At 43.2% G+C, this 17,299-nt stretch overlaps 1 protein-coding gene and 1 long non-coding RNA gene across 4 annotated transcripts in view; one reads left to right on the forward strand and one right to left on the reverse strand.

Annotated features, from left to right (window-relative positions):
• Nucleotides 1-788, forward strand: part of FRMD3 (FERM domain containing 3) — a 265,496-nt gene extending 264,708 nt beyond the window's left edge. For both annotated transcript variants that reach the window (XM_024560010.3, XM_024560009.3), the window contains exon 15: nt 566-788. In XM_024560010.3, the coding sequence (XP_024415778.2) occupies nt 566-579 (14 nt within the window). In that variant the 3' untranslated portion in view covers nt 580-788. The remainder of the gene's footprint in view (nt 1-565) is intronic.
• LOC139440909 (uncharacterized) overlaps nt 1-17,299 on the reverse strand; it is a 126,228-nt gene that overhangs the window by 10,754 nt on the left and 98,175 nt on the right. The window contains exon 3 of one of the 2 annotated variants that reach the window (XR_011651202.1): nt 3-93. The exons of the other annotated variant lie outside the window; for it this stretch is intronic. This is a non-coding gene — a long non-coding RNA (uncharacterized lncRNA). The remainder of the gene's footprint in view (nt 1-2; nt 94-17,299) is intronic. 2 annotated transcript variants of the gene reach the window in all.

A 17,299-nucleotide genomic window follows, 5' to 3' on the forward strand; every position in this document is an offset into this window, starting at 1 on the left:
ACCTTTTGACCTTCATCCATTTCACCCACTGGGGGGTGGGAGGTGAGGGAAGTCTGTCAAGTTCATACTCAGCAGTCCTCAGAGATCCAGGCTCTAGGGCACAGGCAAGAAAAGGAATTCACTGGGTAGTGTTCAGGCAGGAGGTGCCATGGACCTACAGTCCCAGCTCCAGCAGCTCTAGCCAGTCCCGTTTTTTAGGTTAGTATCTGCAGACTGGAAGGCTCATACAAAATGGCCAGTGGCTACTTACTCATTGAGTGGTCCGGGTTCCTGACCCAACCTTAACTCTTGGCAGGAACCCATTTCCTTATTCCTATCATTTCTTGCTCAGCCATACAAGGGCAAGATCTCTTAACCACACTCCAGCTTGGAAGGAAAGTACTGGGGAGAAGCTTCCACCTCTGGGGTAACCTTGGGATAGTTGTGGTTGATGAATTTGAGATCCTTCGAGCCATCTTTCTCTTCTGGGTGGAGATAATGTACTAAAAGTCCCTGCTTACTTGTCCTCCTGCTTCTCTCTCTCTCTCTCTCTCTCTCTCTCTTGGACCTGCTTTTGGGCTTCCAGTCTACATGCAGTAAACAGACCCAGCAGGAGCTGCCGTGGTGGGCCCAGCCAGGACTCTGCTCTCCACAGTCCAGCCTCAGTCTCTGATGGGGCGGGTAAGTCTGGCGAGCCCTGCCCAGTGGGCTCAGCTGTCATCACTTCCGAGAGGAGGAAGGAAGCTTCGCTTGGGCCTCAGATCCCAGCTGTGTTCTCCAATGCTTTAATAAAACTGATTTTAATCCTCTTCTGGCCATTGTGTCTATTGTGTATTGAGAACTGGGGTGTGATTCACACTCAGCCCACTCAAGGACGTTGACGCTCTCTGCAGCCTCCAATGTTGCAAGGAAGGAGTGGAGAAGGCTGCTCCTGGCTGACCCTCAGGTGACAGGGCATGTCTACCACCGACATCAGCCCTGCCAGGCCTTGCAAATAGGTGAGGGAGCTTGGGACTTACTATTAGTAAAGAAAAGAGGATTAATGGGAATTGTACATCCCTATTCTTTACCTGTACCTGATACATACCCCAATATCACTTTGGAAAGAGAACCAAGGCCATGCCCCTCATTGTAAAGGGAACTCTTAGTAGGACAAAGGGTGTGCTTTGCATGGGTGCCAAGTATTGAAATAACTCTTGCAAATTACAGCAGCTCCTCCAACTAACACTGATCATCTGAAGTCTCCTCGCCTGCAAGAATTGTTTCGATAATTGCAAGGATTTTGAGTTTTCCAAGGAAGTGCCCTTCAAGGAAGAGAACACACTAATAAACCAACATCAATTTCTACTTGTCAGTTACATTCTTCATAAGTTAAAAACTCAGTGTTCTTGTCTAAGTCTCCTGTAATTTCGGGGGAGTGAATTAACTTCCTTCCACCCTGACTCAGCCTGAGTATCTTGACCACCCTGAACTGCTGGTTTTGCAAAGTCGCAAACAGCAGTGGGCACATAAAGGTGCTACTCCCTGGCCATAGGATTACTGTATAATTTATTGTACAGACCAGGACTTTGGAGAGTGAAGGGGGTGTTTTTAATGATTATGTCACAGCAACAGGTGTCAATTAGGACTGTTGCAGATACTCTGCCACAGGCTTTGACCAACGAGCTGGACACCCTCTTTCAACAATTCCTCCAGCTTGGTCTGTCCTCTAAAATACTGACCAGGTGAAACAGGGCAGGATTACTGCCCTATAGTCATAGCTCTCCCACTTGCCATGGAGAATCAGATTCAAGTTCACCAAAATTAATTATATCGTGTTTTAATAAGACATTTGTCATTGAGTATTTAATGCTACACATTCCATTTGTTTGTTATTTATAAGGCTGACTTTCTTGTTTAGTGTGAGGCAGGTAGAGAGTTAGAAAGTTCTCAGTGTTGCTTTCACCTCCGTGGTCCTGAATTTGACAGTTTTGAACACATGCAGAACTCTGATGATCAGCTTTACTGTGAGCAACCAATTCACACTAAGTACGTTGAAGGCAGGGTGGTGCAATGGCCAAGCTGATCACGTATCCAGAGACGTGTCAGTCAGCTCGGCACTTGTGTGAGGCTGGATGCTCCACCCATGCCCTTCCCAGAACGTAAGCTCTATTGTGAGCCCTACACTACCAACAAGTACAAGGGGTCACAGCTGGGAAGCTGCCTCTAGGGCAGCCTGCCTCAACAGACCTGTCTCGGAAGGGCTGGGGATGCATGATACACATCTTACTCCCAATTTTGCAAATTTCTCGTGGGAGAGACTGGGAGGAGATCCTAACACTTCCTCTTCATCCCTTGCACAGAACTGGACTACATTTCCCAGCCTTCGCGTTCTTAGGTATGACAATATTCCTGCGTTCTGACCATTGGAATTGAAAGGTAAGTGGTCTATATTACCTCCAAGCCCTGGACTAGGTATTGCACTAGATGTCAACCCCTGTAGTGACCTTGAAGCCACTAGCTGAGGGTGTTGGAGCTACCAGCAACTTGGGTCCTTGAGTGACTGTGGAGCAGAGGACTCCCTACCTCACCCTAAACTAGAGCCATCACGGACCGTTACTTGAGCAACAAAGTCTTAACTGAGCCATTTCCAAGTCCTTGTTGTCACCACTCCTTCTCCCACTACCACAGTTGCTGGTCCCCCAGGAAGGAGGGTGCAGCTGAAAGCAGGTGTAGGAACAGCTCAGAACTGGAGTTTCCCAGGAGGTTCTACTAAAGAACCACAGTGCAGGGGGGAGGATATGGCCTGCTGTGCTTGAGAATGCCAGACCTTGATAAGGATCTATGTTGGGTGCTAATATATCTTGTCATTTTTGCTTTCAGGGGCTCAGTTGGAATCTCACATAGTTAGAGCCAAAGGTAGTCCATGCTGATGGGCAAAAGCACCCCTGGTTGAGAATTACTGGATTCAGGAGTGCTTTCAAAGGTGTGTGACCTAGGAATTTTGCAGAGCCTGTTCTAAGATTGGTTTAATGCTCTCCTCACCATCTTGAAATTCTTAAAAATTCTATGTTTGAACTTGTGTGTTATAAGTGAAATCCACTGGGACAATGAAAAGTGCTGGAGGTCGGTCAGGCAACAGTGGGCACCATGCATGTTGAGTGGCTGGCCTGGAGCAGTGGGCCTGGATCCAAGCTGCTGGTAGCTCTAACATCCTCAACTGGTGGCTTCAAGGTCATATGTGGCAGTCTGAGGTACCAGGGGTCCCTGAGGGGACTGTCTGCACCAGAACTTGAATCTAGATTAATGGAGGCAGCTGAAGCTGGCTCTGGGAGAAAGGAGGTGTCCACACAGGGGCAGCACTGGAGCCCGTGGGGACAGGCCGGCTTGCCCATCAGTCCCTGGAGCCCATCCCCGACGCATCTGCGCAGATATGAACTCTCTGGCCTGAGCACTGTACAACATCTGCCACCACTTAGTAACGTTGTCAGTCACTTACTACAACATAAAAGTGTGCACGTGGACAGTACAATAAGCCATCAAGAGTTATTGAATTCTTCAAAGAGTTTAGAATCTCTGGTTTCAAAAAACACTGCAGCATCACAAAATAAATATTCACAGGCTTGGAAATAGAAATTAAATTTAAGGATCCTTGCATTTCACAGAAAAAACCTCCCTATTTTCATATAAAAACTTACATGGACCAATTATTAACAAATAGACAAATGTAAGATTATTTTTCCTTGCGATTGAAGATATGGTACAGTTGTCCCTTGGTATCCATGGGGGATTGGTTCCAGGATCCCCCATGGATACCAAAATCTGTGGATGCTCAAGTTCCTCTAATAAAATGGCATAGTATTTACATGAAACCTATGTACATCCTCCTATATACTTTAGCCTCTAGATTACTCATAATACCCAATACAATGCAAATGCTATTACATAGTTGTTACACTGCTTGTTTACAGAATAACAACGAAAATATCTGCATGGTCAGTACAGGTGCAACAATCACAGGCCTAACTACATAGAACGTATCAGCAACTTTACAGTATTTTTTAGAATTACCTTTGATCCATGGTTGGTTAAATCTGCAGATGCAAAACCCATGGGTATGGAGGGATGACTGCATCAGAATTCATATACAGGCGTTCTAAATTATATACAAATAATCATGAAACAACTTTCAACTTCTTATACAACCTCTGCAGGTTACAGGAAATGTCAGAGGAAACATTAAAATGCCATTATGTACATTTATTAACAGTTAAAATAAACCTAAATTCAGAGTTACAAACACTGATTTGCAAAAACTTAAACCATTTTAGAAAAACAATTCTGCAAGAATCACGAGCTCTAGAGGTACTAAAAATTATAATTCAAAATAATTTATCAGAAATTTATCCAGATGTTTACAGCCTATAAAACTCTTAGCATCAGCAGAAAGATCTTTCTCAAAATTAAAAATTATCAAAAATTATTTGTGATCTTGCATTTGTCAAGAGCAATTGATGTTACTTTCAATTATATTAATCGAAAGTGAAATTGCTGAAATAAAAAGTTTTGATGGCCTAATAAATGAATTTGCAGAAAAGCGAACCATAAAAAATTTCATGATCAAGATATTAATATACTCATAATAAAGTATCATTGTTTATTGTATGATACAAAATTATGGCACCAAACATTGGTTTTTTGCAATGTGTAACATTACATGTTGTAACATAAATGTTGTTACTCCTGTATAACTATTACTTTTATGTTTTGTAAGTAACAAAATACTTCAAAAGGAAAACTCTATTTTCACTGCTGTTAACGGCACGTTCCCCCTGTATGTTGGACAAAGAGCCCCACATTCTCATTTTTCACTAGACACTGCAAATTACGTCACTGAGCCCAACTGGGTTGGAAGAATGGAGGGTGGGAGTACGGGGAGCGAGTCCTGTGATGCTCAGAACTGAAGATTTACGTGTGAAAGCCAAATACACATGACTATTTCTTCTGTGATGAATTTAAAACCATCTAAATAATGCTGAAGAGTCTGTCTTATAGAGAATATTTACTTTTTCTTTATAAAGAATTGAGGGAGCTATCTTTTTGTAAATATTTTGATTTTCCCAAACCTTGGTGATTAGATTGAGGTAAACAAGGCACCTATAAGTGAAAGAGAATGAATAGAAATTAAAATTCTGCATCTAGGATTTGGTAAAGCTTTTTGGTATAATTCTGCATAACTAAGAAAGTGAATGATCCTAATGCTGGTGTGACAGATCTTTTTGTAGGTCAGGGTATTACCAATTCTTTGCTTCAATATAACTGAAAGAATAGCTAGTTAAATCATTAGGTGGTAGACTGTTAAAATTATATTTGATGAAGAAGAACTTCTAGAGTGCTAAAGACCTCTGAAAATCCTTTCCTCTGTAAAAGCAATGAGAACACTGACAAAAATTATAAAAATCAACTTTTCCAGAACTGTAAAAATTAACCAAAGGCTTGCAAGTAACTAAGAAAATTTATTCAAGGAAAACCTGTGAATCTTGGTAAGATCAGTGAGCTTGTGGCATTTTTTTAACTTGCCCTGTTTCCACCTCCCTCTCACCATCACTGTAATACCCTGGAAAACCAGCAACCTCACAACTCTGGTAGCTGTGAAACCCAGAAGGCCTGTAGTCACTGGTCGGGGGTGGGAGGCAGAATGGGATTGGAGTCCCCTCACAGTCCCATCAGCAGAGAACTGTCACTGTTGGATCCATCTGGCAGCTTCCTGAAAGGCTCCATTCTCAGACTTCTCTTTATTAAGAAATGCTATGAACAATTAAAGGTCCACTAATTTAATAACCTAGAAGAAATGAACCAACATCCTGAAAGACACAATCTGCCAAATGCACACAGGAGGAAACAGACAATCTGAATCTATAAAAATTGCATCCAGATTATTAACCCTCCAAAATAGAAAGCACCTGGACAGATGGGTTCATTGTTGAACTCTGCCAAATATTTAAGGGAGAAAACTATACCAATTCTCTGTAATCTCTAAAGCAGAGGGAATACTTACTAAGTCATTTTATGAGGTCAGTATCACCCTAATACCCAAACCGGACAAAGACATTGTAAGAAAAGGTATCTAAATATCAATATCTCTCATGAACATAGAGGTAAAATTCCTCAGTAAAATATTAGCAAATTGACTCCAACAATGTATAAAAAGAATTAAACACCATGACCAAGTGGGATTTATCCCAGGTATGCAAGGCAAGTTCAACATTTGAGAATCAATGACTGTAATCCATCATATTAACGAGCTAAAAAAGAAAAATAATCATATCAATAGATACAGAAAATATATTTGACAAAATCCAACACCCATCATGATAAAAACTCCCAGTAAACTAGGACTAGAGGGGAACATCCTCAATTTGATAAAGATTATATACAAAAAAGTAAAAATGACTGCAGCTAACATCATACCTACAGTGAGAAACTTGAAGCTTTCCCACTATGATCAGGTGAAGGCAAGGATAACTTTTCAACATCATAGTAGAAGTTCTAGCTAATAATTGTAAAGTTGAAAAATTGTAAGTTGAACCATCTTAGGTCAGGGGCTGGCTGTATGTATCTTATCTCACATGATGTAGTTTCAGCTCTAGATATATATTCAAATTATCTTCCATGTCTCTCCTTAACCCACTGAACAGATAGAACACATTTCACGCCCTTGACTGTTAATTAAAACATCTTTGCCAGTGCTGGGTTTGTTTCCATTGAGCTTCTCTCATTAGGTGTTGCATTTTCCATCTTGTTTGTACACATGGTTATTCTGTAAGTGGTAATTTTAATCGGATGTGAGACAGTGTGAATTTTACTTTGCTGGGTGCTGGATACTTCTGTATGCCTATACCCACTTTTGCTTTGTTCTGAGATAAATATGGGGTTTCCTAGAAACAGTTTGAACCTTTTGGGTCTTGCTTTTAAGATTTGTTAGGAGAGAGTGGAGCAAGCTTTGTTGTACAGCTAAGAACCCCCTATTTTTGAGGCAAGAGCCTTCTGTGAATGATGAGCTTCAGTCTTGCCAACCCGGACAGGCATTATTCCCTGCCTGACGTGAGTGCCAGGCACCACTTCCAATCTCTTTGGGTGGTTCTTTCCTAGTGATAAAGCGGCTTCCTCACGTACTTCTGTTGATCATTACTCTCCTGAATACCTGCAAGAGACCCTCGGCAGACCTCTTGATTTCCCTCTCTACTGCTCTCTCCTTTCTGGTATTCTGTTTCTGTTATAAGCAGAAAAACTGGCACTCACGCATTACTCAAATACCATGGCCAAGTTTGTGTAAGCAGGGAGCGTTCCTTAGTGTATGGCAGAACCCAGGCCCAGCACCAGGGTGGCCACCAAGAGTTGGGTATAACAACTGGTTTCACTTTCACGGTCACCTGAGTGATCGGTGGTGCAAAGCAGGAGGAGAGAGGGGCCACTCACTTTTCAAATAGTGAGCAGAAAAAAGCCCCCAGGGTGGGCTTTGGTGGTGGGCAGGAGGTAAGCCTTTTTCAAAAGATGTATGGTCAGGAAAAATTGGGCAATTTTTCCCAACCTGCGATGGGAGCTTAGTTGCAAATAAAGGAAAACCTCAGTCAAGCAAAGAGGCAGAGATCAAAGGAAGCCCAGTCCTGCTTATAAGGAAAGAAGTGTGTGAGAGGCAGGTAGACCAGGCAGTCTTCCTCCCGCCCCTGGAGCAGATAATGGCGCTATTTAGCCAACTCTCCCCTGGGAGAACACAGCCTCTTTCCCTCAAGTAGGAATTAGCATGTCTGCAAAAGAATTTAGCCAATGTCAGAGATCTACTTTTGAGGGTGGAGCAGGGGCAGCCCATGAGGTCTCCAGCGAAGAGAGCAATTTACATTGAACTTAAACCTGATCTGGGCTTACAGGCCAAACTTTTGGAAACTTAATCCACTGGCAGGACCTGTGGGCTGGAGGCCAGAGATCTGATAGCCTGTTTAGAATCCAAAAATGTACGCAGCTGGGAAGAAGACTGCCACTTAATGTTGTTGGGCCAGAGCAATGGAACATGCCAAGGGACCTCTGGGCTGGCCAACAGATGGTCAGGGGCAGGATGGGAAGGCTGTATATCAGAAGAATTGGATACTTGGAGCCAACTAGGAGTCAAGAAGGAGTAGAAGGGAGAGAAGCGGTACAGCCAGGGAGAAGAGGATGCCCCTAAGTGAGCACCCAGTGCTGCCATGGGGACAAGCAAACAAACTCCAGCAACTCATAAAAAAGATTATACACTATGACCAGTGGGATTTATCCCAGGAATGCAATGTTGATCCATGTGACAATCCAATATCTTTTCATGATAGAAACACTTAACAAAGTAAGAAAAGAAACTTTTTCAGCCTTGTAAGAGCATCTAAGAAAAACCTACAGTTAACATCATACTTAATGGGCAAAACTAAGAGCTTTCTCCCCAAAATCAGAAATAAAAATGTCTTCTCTTGCCCCTTCTATTCCACATTGTACTAGTTTCTAGCCTTGGCAATTAGCAAGAAAATAAAATAATAGGCATATAAGTTGGAAATAATTGAAACTATCTCTCTTTTCCAATGACATGAGTTTGTATATAAAACATTCTCCAGAACACACACACACAAATCTATGAGAGCTAATAAATGAATTAAACAAGGTTGCAGGATATAGAATCTATATACAAAAATGGATTATACTTCTATATACCAGCAATGAGTAATCTAAAAATGAAATTAACAATTTACAATGCATCAAAAACAATAAAACATCTAGCAATTAATTTAACAAAGGAAGTACCAGACTTGTACACTGTAGACAACAAAAAACATCACTGAAAGAAATTGAAGATGGAAATAAATGGAAAGACAGCCTGTGTCTGTGGCTTAGAAGACTTAGTATCTTTAAGATGGCAATCCTCCCCAAAGTGATTTCCAGATCCAAGGCAATCCTTATCAAAACCCCAGCTGCCTGTTTTACAGCAATTGCAAGCTGGTCCTAAAATTTCATATGAGACTCAAGGGATCCAGAAGAGCCAAACATTCTTGGAAAAGAACAAAGAGCACTCGTACTTCCTGATTTCAAACTTAATATAAAGCTACAGTAATCAAGGCAGTGTGGTAATTGCCATAAGGATAGAAAAATCAATCCATGGAATTTAACCGAGATTCCAGAGATAAAGCCATACATTTGTGGGCAACTGGTTTTTGACCAAGGTACCAAGACAATTCGAAGGGTAGAGAATAGCCTTTTCAACAAATCATACTGGAACAACTGGATATCACATACAAAATAATGAAGTTCAGCCCGTTCCTCACATTGTATAAGAAATTAACTCAAAATGGAGCAAAAACTTAAATGTAAGAGCCAAAACTATAAAACTCTTTTTAAAAAATATTTTAGTTATTTATTTTTAGAGAAGGGAAGTGAGGGAGAAAGAGAGGGAGAGAAACATCAGTGTGGCAGAGAAACACTGATCAGTTGCCCCTCATACGAGCCCCAACTGGGGACTGAACCTGCAACCCAGGCATGTGTCCTGACCAGAATCGAACCTGTGACCTGTCCATTTGTGGGATGACCGCCAACCAACTGAGCCACACTGGTAAGGGCCAAAACTATGACACTCGTAAAAGAAAATATAGGCATAAATCTTAGTGACCTTGAATTACACAATGGTTTTAAAATGACACTAAAAGCACTATTAACACAATTAAAAATGGATAAATGAGCACTCATCAAAATTAGACACTTTTGTGTTTGAAAGGACGCCATCAAGAAAGTGAAAAAGACAACTTGCACAAAGGGAGAAAATATTTTCAAATCATACATCTAATAAAAGTCTAGTATCTAGAATATATAAAGGAATTTTACATTTCAGCAATAAAAACACAACCCAATTTTAAAATGAGTAGCAGATATGAATAGGTATTTCTCCAAAGACGGTATACAAATGTCCAAGGAGCACATGAAAAGATGTTCAACACTAGTGTTGAAGGAAAAGCAAATGAAAAACCAAATGAAATACCACTTTACATCCATTAGGATTGCTATTAAAAAAAAAAAAGATGGTGAGGATATGGAGAAACTGGGACCCTCGTGCAAGCTTGGTGCTTCCTCAAAATGTTAAACAGAGTTACCATATAACCCAGCAACTCTACTTCTATGTACACACCCAAGAGAATTGAAAACATATGTTCACACACACAAAGTTTGCACACGAATGTTTGTAAAAGCATTATCCATAAGAGCCCCAAAGTGGAAACTGCCCAGGTTCACCAGCTGATGAATGGATGAAATACGGTGTGTCCGTTTATGCAACACCACTCAGCCACGAAAAGATGGAGGCGCTGCTGCAGGCTACGACATCGAGGCGTCTAAAGCAGACACAAAAGGCCACATATTTATAAATCCATTTTTATAAAATGTCCAGACGTGGCAAGTTCACGGAGACAGAAAGTAGATTACTAAAAAAAAAGGAAATACAATAAAGATTAAAGAAAAAGAAAAAGAAAACAACAACAACAACTGAAGAAAGTGGATTACCCATTTCCAAGGACCCAGGGGATGGGGGATGGGAGGGGCTGCTAATGCATACAGGGCTTCCTTTGGCACAAATGTTCTGGAATTACATAGTATTGAGGGTTGCACAACTCTGAATAGGTTAAAAAGCCACTGGATTTTACACTTTAAATGGGTGAATTGAAAGGTATGTGAATTATATCTCAATATTTTAAAAAGTCAGGCCATACCATTCTTCTCAAAACCTTCCAACAGGTTCTCTGTTTGGCACTCTGCTGGGCTCACAGTAGGTGCTTTTTAAGCATCTGTTGGTTAATTCAGAATGAATGAGTGCTTACAAGGGTATATGAATTTAGAGGACCTGTTCTGAGAATGAAAGCATCTCCAGGGTCAAACAACTGACATACAAATGACTTTCGAAATAAACTTGTTTTTTTGAAGGTTGGATACTGCTTGTTATAAAAAAGTTAGTCAAGTCGAAGAGCTGTCGGGTATTTTCTGACACCCGCTAGTTACCCCTGCTAGTTAATCACATAGGGAAGCAGCAGGCCCCAGGCCCTTTTCTTTCGGTGTTTGAGTGTGTGAGCCTTTTCCAGCTTCTCCTGTTTGATCTGCACTTTGGTTGGGACTTCTCATTCAGTTTCACACAGTGTTGCTGCCGGGTTACGCTCTCAGACATACATGCTTTGAGCCTGGCTGACTCTGGGCCAGGCCTGCAGACTAAAAGGCATTCTGGACGCGGCTAATGATAGGAGGAGGGGCCCCACCAGCTGACCTCGCAGCCTCCTGAACTGCAGAAGGCGTCTTTGTTGTGCTTAAATGGGCCTTCCGTGAGCCCTGCCGGGTACACACGATAGCAAGCACTTAAGGGCCAGCTGGGTGCACAGACTTTTACGTTACGGTTTATTTTTATTCTTTCATTCTAGGGATTCAGCCTTTCTTTGACTGTGAACCCAAAACATAAGAAGTTTCCTGGGCTTCCAAAAGATCATAACACATTCTGGAAATTTAGTCTTAGCAAGAAGAAATCCCACTGTACTTTGCCTTCTTGATTTTCTACCTTGCGGACAAAATAGCTCTTGCTCTGGGTCTGTGTAGAGCACGGCAAAAGACAGGGAACTCGGAAAAGTTTAAAGGACCATCTGTGTCACCCTCAAAATTGCTTTCTTCTCTGGTACCCTCAAGTATTAGCCCTATTTATTCACAAAACGTTTTCTCCCAGCTGGTCCCCTCTATGCTAATGAGTTAAGTAGCACCTGCAATCCAAACTGGTATAATCCAGACTCCAGCCCCAATTTCACACCTGTTTTTGGTCTACCTAAATATCCCACTGGTTCTTCAGGTTCATTGTATTCAAAGCTAACTCATTCTCTTCCTACCAAAACAAAATGGTAAAACAACATTTAAGAGTTTCTCCTGATTCTCCTTCTGTTACCAAGGCTGACTAACGGCATTGCCTTCTCCAACTCAACAAAATCAGGAAATTCAAAGTCAGACTCGACTCTCTGCTCCGACTCTATGCAAATTACGTCAGTCACCAAGTCACTGCTTTGATGCCATTCTAATAAATTTCCTAATTTTTCGTGACCATGTATCTCTTGAAGAAGGCTTACCTCCTGTCCACCATCAAAGCTGACACTGGGGGCGTTCTTCTGCTATTTGAAAGCTGATTGGCCTCTCTCTCTCCCCCTTTGCACCACTAATTACTTAGGTGACCATGAAAAGGAAACCAGCTGTTTTCCCCATCCCCTGCTGGCTGTCCTGGTGCTACCGCATACAAAGGAAGATATGGCTCCAAATACCAGCCTTCTCGCATCTTGCTACACAAGCTTGGGCATGGTGTTTGAGTAATTAGAGTTAGTTTCTTTTTCTCAAAAGTGGGGATATCTGTCTCAGAAAGTGGTTGCAAGGATTAAATACAGGCATAACTCAAGATATTGCAGGTTCATGCCTGATTATCGCAATACAACAAGTCATCTTTTGGCTGGTGGAGCATCTTGCCTTCAATTTTTAAAAACTGCAACATCTGTGAAGTGCAATAAAGTGCAATAAAACGAGGTCTGCCTGTAAACCAAAGAATGCCAAGCACCTGAAACATAACTGTGGACATGGCCTTCTGGCAATTTAATTCTTTATTCTGTGTCCCCTCTCATCCCTCTCCTGAAGAAGGCAGCCCAAATCTACGTTGCCAGCACCGAACTGGAAAACAGAAGTGCCAACAGCCCTGTACCTTCCCACCTCACACAGACTTTGTGGGTGGTCCTTGTTACTCCAGCTTAGTGTTTCCCAAGGCTCGTCCTGCAGAATCGTTGCTCTGCACGTCACTCTTAGAAAAAACGTGCCACGGGAAGGAAGTGTGAGAAATGCTGCATGTAGTTTGCTTTGTCTTAAGGAGTCACAATACACGCTAATTTGGAAAATCTGCAAAAAGCCCTGACATAGAGGAATACATGTAATCAAATATTTTACACAGTTATTTGACTGGGAGCCCCTTTTTTGTGTAAAAGTATCACCCCAGAGGAAATGCTGTGTGGTCTGTTCACTTGGTCTTAGTCATCTCAGTCCCTTCACCCTGTTTTAACAATGATTCAGGCTTTATAACTTTGAAGTACATTTATAAGCTTGAAGAAGTACATTGGAGACTAATGGAGAACAAGCTATCCTTACTTATTACATGTTATGCAGTAATACGACACAAGTCTGACCTATAAACAGGTTACCATTCAAAGGCATGATAAATGGATACTAGAGACCCATGGATTATGCCCCTATTGAACTGAGCCTCCCCCCACCTGTCATGGAGGCTGTGCAAATATTACAGGTCCTGGTTTCACTGTTGGGGAGAAGTATGCTACGGGGATTCCCACTAGTGCAGACGTCACACCCTCCCCGATTTCACCACCATGCTGCCTCCGTGAGCAGATGAGGCTCGTGGTTTCTCAGGGTCCAGGCCTACTGTTCGAGTCCAGCCAGGACTGGGGCTGTTCAAATCAATCCTGAGGTCTCATCCTATTGCCCAATATAGGATAAGGCTCAGAGGGCTGAGAAATCTGTTGACTAGTGCACATGCATTATTTTCAAGGAGAACATTCTAGCTCACAAGCCAGAATTCTTTGTTCCTAGCCCTAAGCGTAAACCAAGAATTGGAGCTAAGAGCTTCTCACGTTTAGAGCTCCATTCCTCCTAAGGAGACATCTCTCAGCATCCAAGCCCGCTTTCTAAACGACTTCATAATAACGAGAGTGCAGCCAGAATTAACTGGAAAAAACACCATGGACCACTGCTTTCCTCAATGAACGGGAGCGAAGAACGAGGCTGCCCCCAAGTGGGAAACTCGCAAAGCGCAGTTTACACCTCAGTTCAAGGAGCAGAATGGATCTCCATTTCCAACTCCAAGGACCCTCCCCCGGCCCCTCCCGCACTTCTTTGAGAAACGCAGTGGGGGACACTGGGGTGCGGTTAATTACCATCACGGGGTGGTGGGGGTGGGAGGTTGTTGAGTAGAAACATTAGGCGAAGCCGGTGTCTCCCAACCTCCAGACCCTATAAAGCACCTGGTTAAATCCAGATCCCGGATCCCCGCCGCGGAGATTTCGATTTATCAGGCCAGGAGTGGGAACGGGCGTCTGACTTTCTAACCAGTGAGATTTTGGTTTCTGTAAAGATGATTCTGCTCACCTGGCCGATTTGGAGATTCCGGGCTGGGAAGCAACTGTCTTTTTCCCTTTACCGGGTCCCGGGCGGGGGCCAAGGTCTTGCAGGTCACGGGAACCCAGAAGTCATGTCTTCGCTGCTTGTGAGCGAGCCCCCAGCTGCCACTCCCGCAGCTCCCCGCAGCCCCTGCGCGGTCCGTCCCACCTGCCCCGGAGCCGCCCACTCGCCGCCGCGGCTTCCTTGGCGACCCGGGCCACGCTGCCTGCCGCTTCTTCTCAGGCCTGTGTCACTGTGTCAGCTTCCACCTGTCTGCCCCAGCGCCTGCAGCCTGACCGAAGAAGGGGGATTCTGGTCCGGGGCGATCAAGCTAAGAAGTAACTTTATTATTATTATTGATTTGAGTATTTCTTGTGCTCATTTCTTATTAAAAAGAAGCTTTAAGTGTTTTTTTTGTTTGTTTGTTTCTGTTTGAAGGGCGGAAGGGAATACATGTGTCTTCCTAGTGCTTTTATGTAACATTTTACCTTCAGATTCAAATGCCTGGGGCAGATTGACCCCTGGCTGAAAGAATCTGTGATTTCTGCTTGCTTTAGCATTTACGTTTGCGTGGTCTTCCGTGGTGCAGGAGGACACTCAGGTATGTGGATTATGCATTCCTGCCAGTAACTGGCCGCATCCAGCTGATTCCCAGACCATGGACTTCCTGGGCCTTCACTCTCCATCTCTGCCTTTCTTTTCAAGGGCTGCGGCCTCAGCTGAACCAGAGGGAGGAGGTCAGGCTCTCAGGAGGCTCAGGTGAGGATGCATAACCATCTGGGCTGAGCTCGGGGCTCAGAAGCCCTTAATTATTCTAGTCAAGGAACGCAGCTTGTTCTAATCAACTTCCCTTGGGAGAGGGCCACACCTTCTGGAGGTGCTGGTTTTCCTGATTGGCAAAACTTGGGGCTGGGCAAATCCTCAAAAGGTGCTCTAGGTACCTTGGTCCAGAGCATGTTTTTGCTAGTTAGGTCCTAGGAGGGTTGGGGGTGGGGCTGGGCTGTCTATCAGTTTTAATTTTTGGTCATGGGTGACCTCTGAGTCAGGGTGCTTCTCTCCGGCAGTTTGGCTGCTCAAGATGGCCAGAGGCTAAATGGAAGCCTGTTGGCAACTGGAGTGAGTGTCCGCAAAGAAGTGGGAAGCATGAGGGTGGGATGTTGCTTTTACTTTTCACAGCAACCCAGTGGGGAACTACTGTTATCTCCAGTTTACAGAAGAGAAAAGGGAGGCTCAGGGACCTTCAGAAACTTGTCCACCGGTGGGTGGAGTCCAGAATTAAACCTACGCAGCGTCTGGCTTCCAAGCTCACATTGGGAACTCGAAATTTAGCTTCATGTTCTTTTCCCTGATGGCACCTTTACTCAAGCCTCACCCCACCATTAGTTTAAACAAATTCATCCACTCATGTAACAGTGAGCTGTTTCATTTCTGCCCCCTCCCACCCCCAGAGTTTCATGGGGGCAGAGACAACCACATCTATTTTTTAAAAATTCTGTATCTGGCACACAGTAGGGTCCTAGGAAAGTTTGACAAGTGAATAAGAACAAAGAGTGAGTGCTTCAAAGTTTTTGCATTAGTCGTATAAATTAGGAGGAGAAGAAACATAACAGATTTATAATGACCTCTTCTGGGCCTGTCCCCTAAGCTATTTTATCCCCATTTATTCCCGCAGCATGAGATAGGGAAGGAATCTAAGTCTCTCTCCCCCGGCCCTCTTTTTATGAAGGAACAAACTAAAGTTCAGACACGGTGATCACTATAGTGGAGCTGGGATTTAAACCCACGTTTGTTTGCCTGACTCCAAAATCTGTACTTTTTCCGCATCCCATACAGCTTATTGGAGCATCTAAGATGTTGTAGTAGTGATCCGGGAGAAGATAGAATTATTTTTCTAAGTGAAAATGAAAAGTGACATTTTGATTACAGGTGTGTTATTCTTTAGCCAGTCAACAAGCCCATGCACGCAAAGAAAGAGTGTGAATACCAGCAAAGAGACGAGGCTGGGAGAGAGCTCCTCCCATTTTCTTCACTTGTCCTGGCTTAGGGAATCCTAAAGCTTCCACTTTAAAATGGGGGCAGGGAACAGCAGAAGCGTTTTCTCTATTGCATCCTTCTGTCATAGGCTTGCCTGAGAGGGAACTGCGGGCTGTTTTGTTTTCTTTTACCCTAAGAAAGTATTCTGTAAGCACCAGCAAGAGAACAATGGAGTCTGTTGGATTGAGGGGAGAAGGTTTACTGTGGATATGTAGTATTTTTTTAAAGCCTATGTTGTGTTTTATGGTTTATCTTCCTGGAAGAATCCCTTTTGCACTGGAATCATTTACCTGAGCACATGGTGGTTTGGAGTTAGGTAAAAGATAACTTCTGTTTCCAGTCTGGAATTGATGCACTCTCTCCTAGTTTTCCCAGCTCTTAAATTAATGGAGTTTATGCTTTTGTTTTCTTTTTTCCCATTTAGTTACCACTTTTTAAAAAAATATTCTGTCCCCCGCCCCCGTCCCCATTGTCCTTCCCAGCATCCACTGGTTTTTGTGCTATTTCCCTTGCCTTTGCCTCTACTTCCACTCTGCCTCCTAGGGTTTTCAGGGATGACTGTCAGCCGGGCAATCTTGCGGGCTGCCCTGGAGAAAACCAGCATCTTGTTATGCCTGTAGATGGCATGTGCACACTGCAGTCTGAGGAGGGGCTGGGCGGCACGGCTTAATTCTTGGAAGATTTTAATGGGTCACAAGAAACGGTATTGAAACAATGAAGCATTGAGGTCTAAAAAATATCTTGGCATCCAACAAGAAATGAGATACATACTTATTAAGCAAGCATCTCTTTATCTACATATATTGACACTACCAGTTCTGCATCTCAGGTAATTGCAAATTGTGATTTTAAGACTTTTTTCCTACTTACATTTAGATGTCGTCTTTTCCACCTGTCATCTGGAGATCTAGAAACACAATCTGAGCTATATGTTGGTTATGTCAATGCAGAGCCAACTAAACAATTAAAAGTGAGAAGTAGTACATCCAAGAATTGAGAGCAAACCTCTGGAACCAGTAGGTGTGGGCTGGAATTCTGGCTCTCCCATCTATGAGCTGTGTGACTTCGGGCAAGT

Source organism: Desmodus rotundus, chromosome 1, assembly GCF_022682495.2.
Source record: "Desmodus rotundus isolate HL8 chromosome 1, HLdesRot8A.1, whole genome shotgun sequence".
NCBI classification, from domain to species: Eukaryota; Metazoa; Chordata; class Mammalia; order Chiroptera; family Phyllostomidae; genus Desmodus; species Desmodus rotundus.